Genomic DNA, 15,155 nt, shown 5'->3' with positions numbered 1-15,155 from the left:
AAACACCAGCTAAGGACTAGGGAACTAGTCTAGGTCAAAAATAATGTTTCAGCACACTTTTAAAAAATGGTTTTAAATGTTTCTTTATTTAGAATAACATTAGGCATGTAAGAAAAAAACCTACCAGGACAAATCAGAAGGGGGGGGTGACTATAGTAAAAAGGAAAAACCTTTATATTATTTTAGTACCTTTAAAGTAATTTTTTCCCTACTTTTTGAACATAGGGCCAGCATTTTCATTTTACTCTGGACCCCAGAAATTATGTACCCAGCCATTTTTAACAAGCCCGTCAGTATAAGGGTAGGACTGAAGGCCACCGGAGCAAATGATCTTTTTCTTTTTTTAATTTTAATGTAGTTTAATCTTATTGAAAATTTTTAATGTTTATTTTTAAAAGAGACAGATGCAAGTAGGGGAGGCGCAGAGAGAGAGAGGGAGACACAGAATCTGCAACAGGCTTCAGGCTCTGAGCTGTTAGCACAGACCAGTTTGAGGCTCAAACTCAGGAATGGTGAGATCATGACCTGAGCTGAAGCAGACACTTAACCGACAGAGCCACCCAGGTGCCCCAGATGATCTTTGTAAAAGATTATTATTATTTAAACTCAAGTTAGTTAACATACAATGTAGTCTTGGCTTCAGGAGTAGAACCCAGTGATTCTCTTACGTATAAGATCCTTACGCTGAAAACTACAGAAAGCTTATGAAAGAAATTGAAGAAGACACAAAGAAATAGAAAAACATTCCACGTTTCAGCACCTTTTGGTTTGAAGTTCTCCCTTTTCTGCCTTTCTGTGCTTTCGATTTGGGTCTCAAGTCTTCTTTCTGCCTGGTTGAATCACTCAGGGGCTAATGTCTTTTCCATAGGTTCATAGGGATGTACTTTAAACACGTACTCTTTGAGGACATGTTCTTTGATGAGTGCTATTTTGAAGATGTTATATCTACTGATACCTATTTCAAAAATTGCACCATTGAATCAACCGTCTTCTTTAACACAGGTAAGAACATGGGCGATGTGGGCGTGCTGGGTCAAAGGTGGACTTGTCTTATCTAAGATGCAAATAGATCAGTCATAAGTTCAGGAGCAGCAAGGTATTCACAGGTGTGACTACTGAGGCTCAGGTTGGAAAAATGGGTTCTCATCCCAGGTATGGCATTAATTAGCTGCATAGTCTTTACCAGTGCATTTATTTTGTCTAAATGTTCTATTGCACGTGAAGCGGAAAGCAAGATTTTTTGGTGCGTGCTCTAGTCTCAAGGGGACTGGTGATATATGCTACAGATCTTCTTCAGTAGGAACAAAATATAACACGGATGAAGGGTGCCTGGTTGGCTCAATCGGTTGAGTGTCCAATTCTTGATTTCGGTCCATATCATGATCTCACGCTTCCTGAGATTGAGCCCTTTATGTGCTGACAGCATGTGGCCTGCTTGGGATTCTCTCTCTCCCTCTCTCTCCACTGTTCTCCCACTCGTGCACACACACATGCTCACGCACACACACACAAACACACACACACACTCTTTCTCTCTTTCAAAATGAGCAGATAAAGGAGAGGTGGTATATATATGTATACATATATATATATATATACAATGGAATATTACTTGGTGNAACACACACACACACTCTTTCTCTCTTTCAAAATGAGCAGATAAAGGAGAGGTGGTATATATATGTATACATATATATATATGCAATGGAATATTACTTGGTAATGAAAAAGAATGGCATCTTGCCATTTGCAACAACGTGGATGGAACAGGAGGGTATTATGCTAAGTGAAAAAAGTCAGAAAAAAGACAGATATTGTATATTTCCACTCATATGTTGAATTTGAGAAACTTAACAGAAGACCATGGGGAAGGGAAGGAAAAATGAGTTACAGAAAGGGAGACAAACCATAAGAGATTCTTAAATACAGAGAACTAACTGAGGGTTGATTGGGGTGGGGGTTTGGGGAGAGAGGGGGAAAATAGGTGATGGGCATTGAGGAGGGCACTTGTTGGGATGAGCACTGGGTGTTGTATGTAAGTGATGAATCACGGGAACCTACCCCCAAAGCCAAGATTACACTATATATATTGTAGGTTAACTAACATGACAGTAAGTTATTTTTTAAAAATTTAATTTTACTTGTTTCACTTTTTAAAAATGTGAATACATTTAAATTTACGTAAGCTGTTCACATCATTTTACTATTGAACAGTGCTAGTACATGCAGTTCTAATTGCATATACAAGAAATTATAAATATGTAAAGAATACCTGGAAACATCTTTAATGTGAGCAGACAAAATTATACATATGTAAAGAATACCTGGAAACATCTTTAATGTGAGCAGACAGAGGCTTTGTTAAATAAAACATGATACATCCAAAAAATAATAACAAAGAAATAAGTAAACATTAACAAATTAAGGCACAGATGAAAACCCAGCGTTCCAGGAAGGCTGTATTTAATGCACACGGTGTGCTCTTGAAGACCTCGCAGAATTTGAATCTTGCGAAATTCAAGAGTCATGTTGTCCTAATCATGACGGAAAAGGGAAAATTGTATCTTTTCAAGGTTTGTGCTTGAAGCGATATGATAAGAATGTTTTAAAATCACACCATTCTGATATTCCATGATTTAAAATAGTTCACCAAATCCCACCATGCCACCTCTCCTTGTTAATGTTACTACTCATCACACATTAATAACATACCAGGTCGAGTTGGGACGGAAGGAAAAACTACCTGAGCTTTACCTGTGGCTCCACCTACATTGTCTCCAGGGAGATACGCATGATTATTCCCATCTTATAGCTGAAGAAGTCCAGGCTTACACATCTTGCTCAAGGCCATAGCTAGGAAGAGGAGGAGCTTGGATTCATTCCTCAGCTGTTGGGCTCTAAAGTCTGTGATCTTTCCACTGAACTCCGTGCATTGTACCATATCAGTGCATTCTCCCTGGTGTCAGCACCGGGGTTTATGCAAGAACATCTTTTTCCCCCCCATCTGGTCAGCCTCAGAAGAGAGATATCTGGCCTCCAAATATCCCTCAGTCTCTAAATGAGCCATTATGAGAATTATCTTCCTAAATTATTTTTTTAGCGTGAACTTAAAAAATGAGAGCCATACATTTCCTATTTGTCATTAAAACCTGCTGAGTCTTTTCATTTTTTCTTTCAAGTTTTATTTTTTTAAGTTTATTTATTTGTTTTTAAAGAGAGAGAGAACAGGGAGAAGCAGAGAGAAGGAAAGAGAGAGAATCCCAAGCAGGCTCTGCACTGTCAGCACAGTGCCCAATGTGGGGCTCGAACTCATGAACTGTGAGATCATGACCTGAGCTGAAACCAAGAGTTGGATGCTTAATCAACTGAACCAAAATGTGCCCCTCTTCTTTCAAGTTTTAACGTTGCCTCTTTGTTTGCATACTCTTCCATGGGGATTTCTGCAAACACCCGTAGTCAGGAAATAGTGGGCTGGGAAGTGATGGAGATATTCAGGTGTCCTATTCTAATTTTGTAGGAGGAGTTTTGGGAAGGTTAAAGAGGGACAGCAACAGAACCATTTCCCAAAAGCCAGGTTTCCTGAGAGCCCGCGTAGGCGATCTTTCTGCATGAGCAGTTGGTGTTAGAAGGTGCCGGAAGACTTGGGAACTAGTTTTAAAGCAAATGGTTTATACTTTTTTAAGACTTTATATTTTTGGAGATGTTTTAGGTTTACAGTGAAATCAGAGAGAAGGTACAGAGATTTCCATGTAACTCCTGCCCCACCCTCCTCCCCAATTATCAACCTCCCCCCTTCTCCCCGGCTAGAGGGGGTGCATTTTTACCACTGATAAACCTGCACTGGTATATCATGATCATCGTAAGTCCAGAGCTGACTGTAGGGATCACTCTTGGTGTTGAGCATTCTGTGGGCTTGGACAAATGTATGATAGCATGTATTCATCATTATCATGCCATACGGAGTACTTTTACTGCCCTAAAAATCCTCTGTGCTCTCCGTATTCACCCCCCTCCCCTGCTCTCCATCCTGGAAATAACTGAGCAAATGGTTTTTATTTTGAAGAATGTTTGGGTTTCTGCATAGGTCTGCAGTGGTCACCTCAATCTGGACCCAATTCTCTCTCTTTTTAAAAATTTTTAAAAATATTTATTTATTTTTGAGAGAGAGAAAGAGAGAGAGAGAGAGAACAAGTGGAGGAGGGGCAGAGAAAGAGGGAGACACAGAATCCAAAGATGACTCCAGGCTCCGAGCTGTCAGCACAGAGCCTGATACTGGGCTTGAACTCTGGGATCAAGAGATCATGATCTGAGCCAAAGTCGGTTGGTTAACCAACTGAGCCACCCAGGCATCCCCGGAGCTAATTCTCTTATCTTCGGCTTCCTATAAGCCTTGGACCTTGGTGTCATCTCACTGATAGAAACAGGGCTGTTCTGTAGCTTAAGAGATGAGTGTTCCTTACCTTTCCCTTTGCTTATAGGAAGTTGAAGCCATCATTACATTTTTAGAGTTTCCTGTCTTCATCCATACCTGGCCACACGTCACCTTGACTATGAGACTGTTGGATTGCCAGAGACTTGTGGCAGCTGCTCATGGAAGGGTCCTGACTTCACCCCTGCCTCTGCCCCATCTCTCCTCAGCCCCTGTCCACTTGCCATGAACCAAAGGTTTCCTTCTCTCCCCAGACTTCTACAAACATAAGTTCATCAACTGCCGGCTTATCAATAACACCTTTCAGGAGCTGAAAGAAGGCTGCCACATGGACTTTGAGCAAGATAATGACTTCCTGATTTATCTCGTCAGCTTCCTTGGCAGTCTGTCTGTGTTGCCTGGGAACATCATTTCTGCCCTACTCATGGATAAAGTTGGAAGGCTCAAGATGATCGGTGAGTAGTGAGCCATGCCACCTCTCCTCCAGGAGGTAAGGCCAGTAGCCTTCAAGTGGATTAAAGAAGCAGATTTTCTTTCCTTTTTCTTAAACAAATTTCTCGCTGGAAACCAAACAGGTAAGATGGGATCTGTTGACATAGGAGCCAAGGATGCAGGCGCATCTCTGAAACCCCAGGACTCCCAGGAGATAGTTTGAGACCCACGGTCCAGGTCAGGGACTCCTTTTTAATTTCCCGACTGAGTGATTCTTTTTTTTTTCTTTCATAGTTTATTGTCAAGTTGGTTTCCATATAAAACCTAGTGCTCATCCCACCAAGTGCCCTCCTCCATGCCCATCACCACCCCCTCCTCACCCCCACCCCCATCAGCCCTCAGTTTGTTCTCAGCATTCAAGAGTCTCCTATGTTTTGCCTCCCTCCCTCTCCCCAACTATTTTCCCCCTTCTTCTCTCCCATGGTCCTCCGTTAAGTTCCTCCTAATCCACCTATATGTGCAAACATATGATATCTGTCCTTCTCTGCCTGACTTATTTCTCTCAGCATAACACCCTCAAGTTCCATCCATGTTGCTACAAATGGCCAGATTTCATTCTTTCTCATTGCCATGTAGTATTCCATGGTATAGATAAACCACATCTTCTCGATCCATTCATCAGTTGATGGACACTTAGGCTCTTTCCATGTTTTGGCTATTGTCGAGAGTGTTGCTATGAACATTTGGGTCCATGTGCCCCTATGCATCAGCACTCCTGTATCCCTTGGGTAAATTCCCAGCAGTGCTCTTGCTGGGTCATAGGGGAGTTCTACTGTTAATTTTTTGAGGAACCTCCACACTGTTTTCCAGAGAAGCTGCACCAGTTTACATTCCCACCAACAGTGTAGGAGGGTGCCTGTTTCTCCACATCCTTGCCAGCTTCTAGAGTCCTCTGATTTGTTCATTTTAGCCACTGAGTGATTCTTTGACAGTCACACAGTTAGCACTTCAGTAAGGATATTAAATCTATCCACTCTACCTGCCTTGGATGATTATTGTTGGAAAAATATATAAAGTGCTCTTAAGTGAACATTGATTTGTTTGCTGGGTTTAAATTAAGTTGTATTACTTATTATTATTTAATAGTGATAACACTTAGGCTTGGGAGAGGGACAGATTTGTGTTGGAGTCCTCCTGAGGCTACTTGACTTTGGAAATGTTCCTTTATTTCTCTAGGCCTCAGTTTCCTTATCTGTCACTGTAACTGGCTGGTACATAATGTAGCCAGTGCTACATGGTACAGTGCTTGGTGCACAGACAGTCCTCCAAAATGGTAGCCACATTCATGTACTTTGCTTCACCACACTAGGATCCCCAGAAGTTTGCTACAGAAACAAGGAGCAAAACGTATATACCCAAGGCCAGGAAAAATATACATTAACATGTATATATTGTAAGGCCGGATGGGGATGAGAACGACACATTGATACACATGTCATGAAGGGTCTGCTCTAACGGTGTAATTGATCAGGAAAGTTAACACCACCTCCCTAGCAGCGAAGTTCAAAGGCAAACAAAAGAAATCACATAGTCACTTTGTCAGAGAGGAGCAAATCGATCAGATCTTGGCAAGGGAATCTTTTCCTGGTGTTGGGCTCATATTGAATATTGTTATTATAGAGGAGCATAGATATTTGGAATGGTAAGCACAAGACATGCCGGGATTTCAGCTTTTTTTTTTTTAAGTTTATTTATTTATTGTGAGAGAGACAGAGACAGCAGGAGTTGGGGCAGGACAGAGAGAGAGAGAGAGAATCCCAAGCAGGCTCTACACTGTCAGCACAGAGCCTGATGTCAGTTGAATTCCTGAACCATGAGATCATGGCCTGAGCGGAAACCAAGAGTTGGATGCTTAACCAACTGAGCCACTCAGGCGATTGAGCTGTCTCCTGTGTTGGAGGCGGGGCCCTGGTTAGACCCGAAGCCCCTGAGGGAAGGACAGTGTTTACTAACTCCCACAATGCCCAAGCTTTTCTTGCGGAGCGTGCTACACCATAGATAAGACCAGCGGCCGGGAGTCAGGTGGTCATCTTGGCCAACGTTCTCTTCACAACGTTCTCTGCACACTTTCCTTTCCTTCTCTGAGCTTATATTACACAGTTGTTACAGTAATACCTCTGTTTGCTCCCATGAGACAAGGCACGTGAGCACAGGCGTGTGACATTTTTGCCTTTCTGCCACTGGCCTCTTGAGTCCCAGGTTGAATAGTGAATTCTGAGGTTGGGGCCTGGGGTAGCCCAGGACGTCTTTGGGAAGGCAGGACCCATGAGGAGTGGGGTGGGTGCACATGTGCAGGGCATGGCCCACTGCCCAGAGTGGCCACATGCTCCCCAACGGAGGCAGAAGGAAGGTTGGGCATGGGGAGAAGGCAGGGTGGCGAGAGAGCGTATACGCCCTCTGCCGCTCCCGATGGCCTCCTTGGCATCGCGAATGTACCCCAGGTCAAAACTGATTTCTGTCATGCTCCCCAAGCTGGATAACTGGAACTAATATTTCTTATTCTTTATGGACTACTCTTTAAAATAATTTTTTTAGGTGCACCTGGGTGGCTCAGTCGGTTAAGCTTCTGACGTTGGCTCAAGTCATGATCTCGTGGTCCATGAGTTTGAGACCCACATCAGGCTCTGTGCTGATGTTCCAGCTCAGAGCCTGGAACCTGGTTCAGATTCTGCGTCTCCCTCTCTCTCTGCCCCTCCCCTGCTCATGCTCTGTCTCTCTGTCTCTCTCTCAAAAATAAATAAAACGTTAAAAAAGTTAAATAAATCTTTTTTTTAATGTTTATTTGTTTTTGAGAGAGAGGAAGACAGGGTGCAAAGAGGGGAGGGGCAGAGAGAGAGAGAGAGAGAGGGAGACACAGAATTCAAGGTAGAAGGCTCCGACTGTCAGCACAGAGCCTGACGCGGGGCTTGAACCCACGAACCACGAGATCATGACCTGAGCAGAAGTCCATCGCTTAACTGACTGAGCCACCCAGGTGCCCTTATGTTCTACTCTTTTATTGGCATCTGTATTTTGTTTCTCTGGTTCTGTTAAGAGCTCAGACAGTTCTTTCTTTGGTCTTTTGTAGAAGGCCTGGTATGCCATGGACCAACTGTGATATTATCAGAGTGCAGCAGATCCTAGATGCTCAATAAATATCTTGATGGCATGTGGGGGACCTGTTTTGAAATAGCCTTTCCATGAAAGGAAATGGCTATTTCCTCAGACAAATCCCCTGCGGAATCTTCTAGGGCATAGTTTGTCCTGATTGCTCTGCTGTGCTCTTTCCTGGGTAGAAGTAGCATCTTGTTAACAAGGGTAGAAGTTTTCCTGATGAGGCTGTTAATCCTCATGTGTTCATTCAATAAGCAACAATTTACGTGGCCCTTACTCTCTGCCAGGCTATGCGGTAGACAATGGGAATACAGCATTAACTGAGACGGACACTGTCCTTCCTTGTGCTTATGGAGCAAATGATCTATTGGGAGAGACAGATAGAAACTAGAAATTTCATTTAACAAACACTTACAAAGCACGTATTATAGGTCAGGTTCTGTGCCAAGCATGTTGTCAATAGTAACATATTTAACACTTGAAATAACACTGTGAGGTAGGTACTATTTTTACCAACATTTTACAGAGGGGCAAAGCGAGACAGCACAGAGAGGTTATGAGACTTGCTCAGCATCACACAGAGGAAACAGGGATTTGAAGTCAGGCCTCTCCATCACAAGGGAAATGAGAATTAACCAGGGATTTATAGTGGGCCACAGGGATCGACGGCAGAATTACTTAAGAAAGTTGAGAGGCCAGGTCCTCGACTATCAGTTGATTTATTTGATGGTAATATTTTGTATTCAAAGAGCTCCTGTCAACATTTATTGTAAGCCAGGCGCCTTGGCGGGCCACTTTGATGGAGGCATGCATTTAGATGGTAAGGTTCTCAAAGCTCTTGTGGCCCAGTAGCTGTTTATCTCCTTCCTAGCTGTTTGAAAAGAGATTACCAGGTGACCTTCTCACAGCGCTACCCCTTCCCAGAATCAGGAGAATCCAGGCGACAGTTACCATGGCCCCACTTATCAGCAGGGTTTGGCGTCGATCTTGGCAGCTCCAGGTCTGAGGCTGAGATTCCAGGCAGAGACCCCCCCCCCCAGGGAGGCACTTGTTGGTGAAGCCAGGCCACCAACATGGCTTCTTGGCAACTGGAGGACCTTTCCTCCCCACCCCCAGCCCCTGATGCCTGGCAGGGCCCCTCGACCTGTTTCCCAGCTGGTTATTTGGAAGCTGCTTCCTTTCATCCTGCTAACCATTCTCACTGCATTTCCAGCCACCCTCCTGGCCCACACCCCACATCCACGCCACACTTCCCAAACTCTTCTGGGCTGGGTGGCTTGGATTGGGGCAGCATTTGACACAGCCTTCTTTCAGTGAGCCCACTTATCATCAGCTGCATCAGCCTGAGTGCTGGTGGGAGAAAGAAGCCACCCCAGGGAGTTCCAGTGAAGAGACTTTACTGATGGGATGCGGCTTGTAGATGGCGTGGGCAGGGTTATGGGAACAAACAAGGCAGATAAGGCACCCGGATGCCAGCATAAGTGGCAGCAGTTACCGCCTCTAGGGATACAGGGGAAGAGATAGCCCAGTGAGAGCTGGGACCATGGAGGTGGAAGCTCCTAGAAGGAACCATAGTCCTGTGGGGGATGCAGCCATCACCAAAACGGGGCTTATAAATAGGATGGGGATCAGGAGAAATACTCCAACCCCTCTCTACTCCCAGCCAACAAGGTATGCAATCTCTGGGGGTTAGCTTCTCAGGGCACAGGGTGGGGCTGAGAAGGGCAGGTCAGATATCTGAGGCAGAGATGGGAATAAATGGAGAATAAACAGCCAGGCCTTTCAGGTTTTCTTCACCAGCCCATTGACGGTTATGTTCTCAAGAGCATGTAAGCTCCATGAGGTGTTTTGGATCCTAATGTATCTCAGGCGCCCAGAACAACATCTGAGACATAATAGATTTCCAACTAAGGGCCGCTCTGCCTCTTCCCCAGTAATTCTGGGCTGGGCAGCACCACAGCATGAGGACTGCAAAATCCTTCTCAGGGGCTAACTTGGGTGATGTGACCCATGCAGGAGGATCTACTCCCGCAACTGGAGCACCATGTCCAGAAAGCCGTGCTTCCTCCATGTAGAGATGGACCTGTTGCTTCAGGTTCACCTATGAGGCTGGGAGAAGGGGAAAGACTGGTGGGTGACAATCTTGTCTTCATTTTGTTTTCTGCTCTGACCTCCTGTAGGTGGCTCCATGCTCATCTCCGCAGTCTGCTGCTTCTTCCTGTTTTTTGGCAAGAACGAGTCTGCGATGATTGGGTGGCAGTGCCTGTTCTGTGGGACCAGCATTGCCGCCTGGAATGCTCTGGATGTGATCACGGTGGAGCTGTATCCTACCAACCAGAGGTCAGTTCTTCCCTGAGCTTCCCTCTGGGAGTTGTTTGGACTTCTTTGGCCAAAAGTCTACCCGTTCCCAGATCCTCTGTCACCGCCACCTTGGTCTTCCTGGTGTTTCATGAACCAAGCATATCTTAAGTTGTTGAGTTTCTCCTGCAGGGGGGCTAGCAGAGGCATGGAGATGAACAGACTAAAGCCTGAGAGGGCGGGGTGGGTGGCTAGATACAAAGGACAGGTGTGAATCATGTCCAGGACAGAGGATTGAGGGTGACACTGTACGTGTCATGTGATCCAAAGGAGGCGAGAACAGGCCTCTGATTGGAGATATGAGACAAAGGTGAAGAACTAGATAAACAAAGGGTGGACAAGAGGTAAGGGAAGACAAAGGTAGGGATGAGGCATGATGGTCTAGGGCATTTGCAGGGAATGTGGTAGGGAAGCCCAACGTTTACTTTTATTTTGTGCAAGCCATATGGGAAGAGGCCTGGTGTGAAGGCATGGGGTCAAGGCCATTTTGTAGTAGTCATTTCTCCTCATAGAGAAGGAGTTGTGAGTTTGAAGGGTAGCAGGTAAGTGGCCCTGTGGTCAAAAAGGAGTGTGAAGTGATATGGAAGGCCAATAATAAAACTAACTTAATGGCATATGGAATTTCCAAATATATCCCCGAATTTAAAAACAAAATTGAAGTGCATTTAATAATAGAAGAAATCATAAAATATCTAGGAATCAATTTGTTAAGAAAGGTGAAACACTTATGTGAAAAAAACCATACAGCTTTACTGAGAGAAAAAAACAGGAGACTTACATGTGTATTAAGATATACCTTGTGAAATTCTAAGAAGATTTAATCTTATAAATCTTTCAAATCTTCTTTTGTTTTCTTCTAACTTCAAAGAGTCCACTCAAGATTCGGTGAGATATTTTTCTCCTCCCTCTGGAAACTTGAGACAGCTTTGGAATTTCATTTGAAAAAATGTGCATGTGAAAATATCCAAGAAAATTCTGAAAACCAGAAGATTGGGATTGGGGGGCTAGTTATATACAAAATGATTAAAAATTGTAAAAAGAATTTAATGTACAAAAATGTAGGCTCATTCTTGATAAACCTGTGGTTTGAAATATTTTAATAAAAGAAATATTTTACTTCAGTTGAAGGGAGATGGTGCTGGGAATATGGTCTCTGCGTACAGACGGAGTCAAGAAAGAGTAGATGGTTCCTAACAGTTTTCACTCAGGGGGCGCCCGGCTGGCTCTGTCGGTGGCGCTCACGACTCTTGATCATGGGGTCGTGAGTTTGCATCCCATGCTGGATGTAGAGATTACTAAAAGAAAAAATAAATGAACTTAAAAAAATAATAGTTACCCCTCAGAATTATTGAGGGATAATAATTAGGATTATGCTTTGCCATGGGTGACAGAAATCTCAAATAAATGCAGCCTTAGGAAGATAGGCATTTCCTTTTTCTCTCTTGTAGAAGTCCAGAGCAAGCACTGCAGGCTTTTCATCCCTTTCATGAGCTCTGTCATGCTCCAAGAGAAGACCATCTCCATTCCAGGAACTGGGAAGGAAGAAAGGAAAATGGAAGAGAAGAGAGCAAAAAATTCCACTCATGATATCTCTTAAGGAAATGTCTCTGGAGCCGCCACTTGCCCTTACATCCCATTGGCTAAAACGCAGTCACACGGTCAGGCTCCACAGCAAGGGAGTCTGGGAGATGTAGTCTATATTTGGAGAAATGCTGTTTAGGGACATCCCACAAGAGGGGCCGGGTGTTATTAAGGAGGAACACTGATACTTTCTGCTTCATTCTCTCCATTTGCTTCAGTGTTTTGCAAATACGCATACCTTCCCTGTGACAATTTCAGAAAGCGATAACATTAGAAAACAGAAACAAGTTTTGAGGAAATACTGCAGGATGTTAATGGTGGTGATTGCCTTTCAGGGGTGGAGTTATATATCTTTGCATCTTTATGTTACTCTGTATTTCCACATTTGACTAAAATGAGAATGTTTTCCATTTAGGGAAAAAAGTTCCCTTCCACACCTTCACTATACCTTCCCTCGCAACGAGGAAAAGAAAGGACCCATGGTCCCACTCATCTAAGTAGGTTTGGTTTGACCTTCAGAATGATTTACTTTCTTCTTTGTTTACAGGGCCACGGCCTTTGGCATCCTCAATGGATTATGCAAATTTGGCGCCATCTTGGGAAACACCATTTTTGCTTCTTTTGTTGGGGTGACCATAGTGGTCCCCATCCTTCTGGCTGCCGCTTCTCTCATTGGGGGTGGCCTGCTCGCTCTTCGACTGCCAGAGACCCGAGAACAGGTCCTGATGTGAACAGCCTCTGGGGAAAGAAAATGTTGGAAGAACTTTATCCAGGAACCTTAAATGCACCCACGCTTCCTGTCTGTCACTGTCCGGAGGACACTGTCCAGAGGACGCAGGAGGAGAAGTCGATTTTGTGACTCCTTAGTTTAGGATCTATTTCAGCTGTCAATATGCTTGTAACTCAGGTGACTGATTTGGGGGCATCCTGAATCTCCTTTAGAATCCCAGGGCTGCGTTCTTGGCTTTGGGTCTGCCTGGCCCAGAGCAGGGGAATAGGGATAATACCTTCCAGAGGGCGCACACGCTGACCAAGGGCTGTGTGTTCCCCAAGAGTGAGGTGCAAGGACTTATTTGCATTTCAGAATGAATTTGAGGGCGAGAAACATTTGAGCTCCTCCTCCATGAAGTTCCTTGGAGCTCAATGACCTAGCAAACTGACTCACCAGGAAGTTAGAGTCATATAAAGAGTGGGCTTGAAATACAGGATACTTCTATTTTTGCACTGAAAAGGGTCACCAGTCATAGTTCCATTTGAAAATTGGCACAGTAGCATTGAAGATACTCTAATATAGAAAACCAAATATTTGAGCAATATCTATAGAAATCTACTCACCCCCCACCAGGTGTCCTAAGTTTCCCATGATGATTAAGTGGTAAATTTAAGGATGCTGACCATTCCTGTTTCCATCTACTCAAAGAGACTTAATGCAACGGATATCCTGTAAACTAACTTTCTTTGTACATAACTATATTCAGATTTAATTTGCAGACATGGTATCTGCAAATATTTGCCACCACTTTAGCCATATTTTCAGAGGAGTTGGTGTTCGAGGTCCCAGGAAATTGGGTCTGATTGAAAGAAATGTGAGCACAATAGCTTATAGCCATTTAACTTGCTGTCAGCAGGATGCACTTGGCAAACTCCTGCTGTACAGTTCGTTTAATCCAGGCGCTGCTCTTCGTGTAAGTGGGGTAGATACTTTTACACAGATCACTTGTGAAACTCAAGTTCACTATAGTGGGCCCTGGCATTTGATGCTGCCGCTCACCCAGAAGCAGCATGCGAAGGATTCAGGGGCTTCTGGAGAATATTCTCGTCCCTTTGGAGATGAGAATAAAACGCAGTGGACAGCAGGGGTGATTGAGGGAAGGATGGAGAGGTGTAGCCACAGTGCTCCAAAGCGTAAATTCTTTCTGTTTCTTTTAGCTGTAAAACATGAGCCATGTTTGTTATCATGGTCAGATCCCATGAGAAATCTATGCTACTTGTCTCAGTTCAGCACTTTTGAAACAGATGTCATTGGCAAGGGAATTAGGGAATTAGGGAATGTAGTGGATGTCAAATCTGTATCTTTTCGGGGCTCCATGAGAACTCTTTCCTGAGACCCATTTGGAGCATGAACGGGGGTGGGGAACCTAGGATAAACTGCTTTGGGCGAAGATCAGCAATGGACTGAAGCCTTTGCAACACAGGAAAGGAACGTTTCGAACACCAGAACCATCTAGCATGGAAGGACAGTGAGCTATGAGCTCATGCTCCTGGGGGGTGAACCGGCCGAGGCCTGGAGAACATCAGTTTGCAAGAACTTGTTCTTTAAGTTGACTTCAGTGTTCTCAGTGCTGCAAATGCTATATGTTCCCTACGAGAAATCTCTGAAAATTTAAAAAGGATAATGGTGACCGCATGGAACATTTTGTCAGCTTTAGAGAAACGCCCAGGGCCCCATGATAGCTTCAGGCCCTCTTTCTGTTATTCTCTGGAGTCACAAACAGGTTGACCAAAGGAAAGAGTAGATATTATGAAGCCTTTCTACCCTGGATCTAAGATCAGTTTTAATGGATAAAATGTTTACTCTGCTTCTCCTGTCCCCTACCTCTTTATTCACTTTTTTTTTTTCTGTCCAGGGAAGGAAGACATCTTAACACGGGCTTGATACCCTGATCCCCTCAAATATATAAACATACTACTATGGATTAACGTTTCTCTCAGTATTTTACAAGAGCTACCTAACTTAAATGCTACATCCATAATGGGAAGCCCAATGTAACATAGCTGTAATATACTTTGCATTGTCAACTGGAGGTGGTCACATCCCTTGTAACATTATTCTTCAATGGGATATGATTTAATGAGCAGCTGCCGTTTAAGAAATTTACAAAGCAGTAAAAGTCTGCATTTCTAGTGAAGATGGATCTTGTAAATCTCACATCTGATTCATTTTTGAGTGTTGAGGTGGCCGCCGTAATTTGGGGGTCACTTCTGTATTACCTTTATGGCTCCTTAAAACCGACCACCTAACCAACCAAGGGCAATTCCTCTCTCATCTATCACATAAGCCTTTATAAAGGATGCAGCCATGCCCTGCAGACTTTCCTCATGAAGGATTGTCTGGCACTGGTACCCGGCCACTTCTCAAGTGCTGTCATTCCTGCTGAGGTAGATGCGTCTTTAAAAATAGTCTCTGTGCAGGTCACTGCGG

The 15,155-nt window shown here is 44.0% G+C and overlaps 1 protein-coding gene across 1 annotated transcript in view; it reads left to right on the top strand.

Moving 5' to 3' along the window:
* SV2B (synaptic vesicle glycoprotein 2B) overlaps positions 1–14,572 on the top strand; it is an 83,090-nt gene extending 68,518 nt beyond the window's left edge. The window contains exons 9-12 of the mRNA XM_077774390.1: positions 869–1,002; positions 4,684–4,884; positions 10,195–10,354; positions 12,501–14,572. Of these exons, the coding sequence (XP_077630516.1) occupies positions 869–1,002; positions 4,684–4,884; positions 10,195–10,354; positions 12,501–12,684 (679 nt within the window). The 3' untranslated portion in view covers positions 12,685–14,572. The remainder of the gene's footprint in view (positions 1–868; positions 1,003–4,683; positions 4,885–10,194; positions 10,355–12,500) is intronic.
* Positions 14,573–15,155: the final 583 nt, after the last annotated feature.

Source organism: Crocuta crocuta, unplaced genomic scaffold (genome assembly GCF_008692635.1).
Source record: "Crocuta crocuta isolate KB4526 unplaced genomic scaffold, BGI_CrCroc_1.0 scaffold7, whole genome shotgun sequence".
Classification (NCBI taxonomy): Eukaryota; Metazoa; Chordata; class Mammalia; order Carnivora; family Hyaenidae; genus Crocuta; species Crocuta crocuta.
This window is presented reverse-complemented; position numbering and strand designations above follow the sequence as displayed.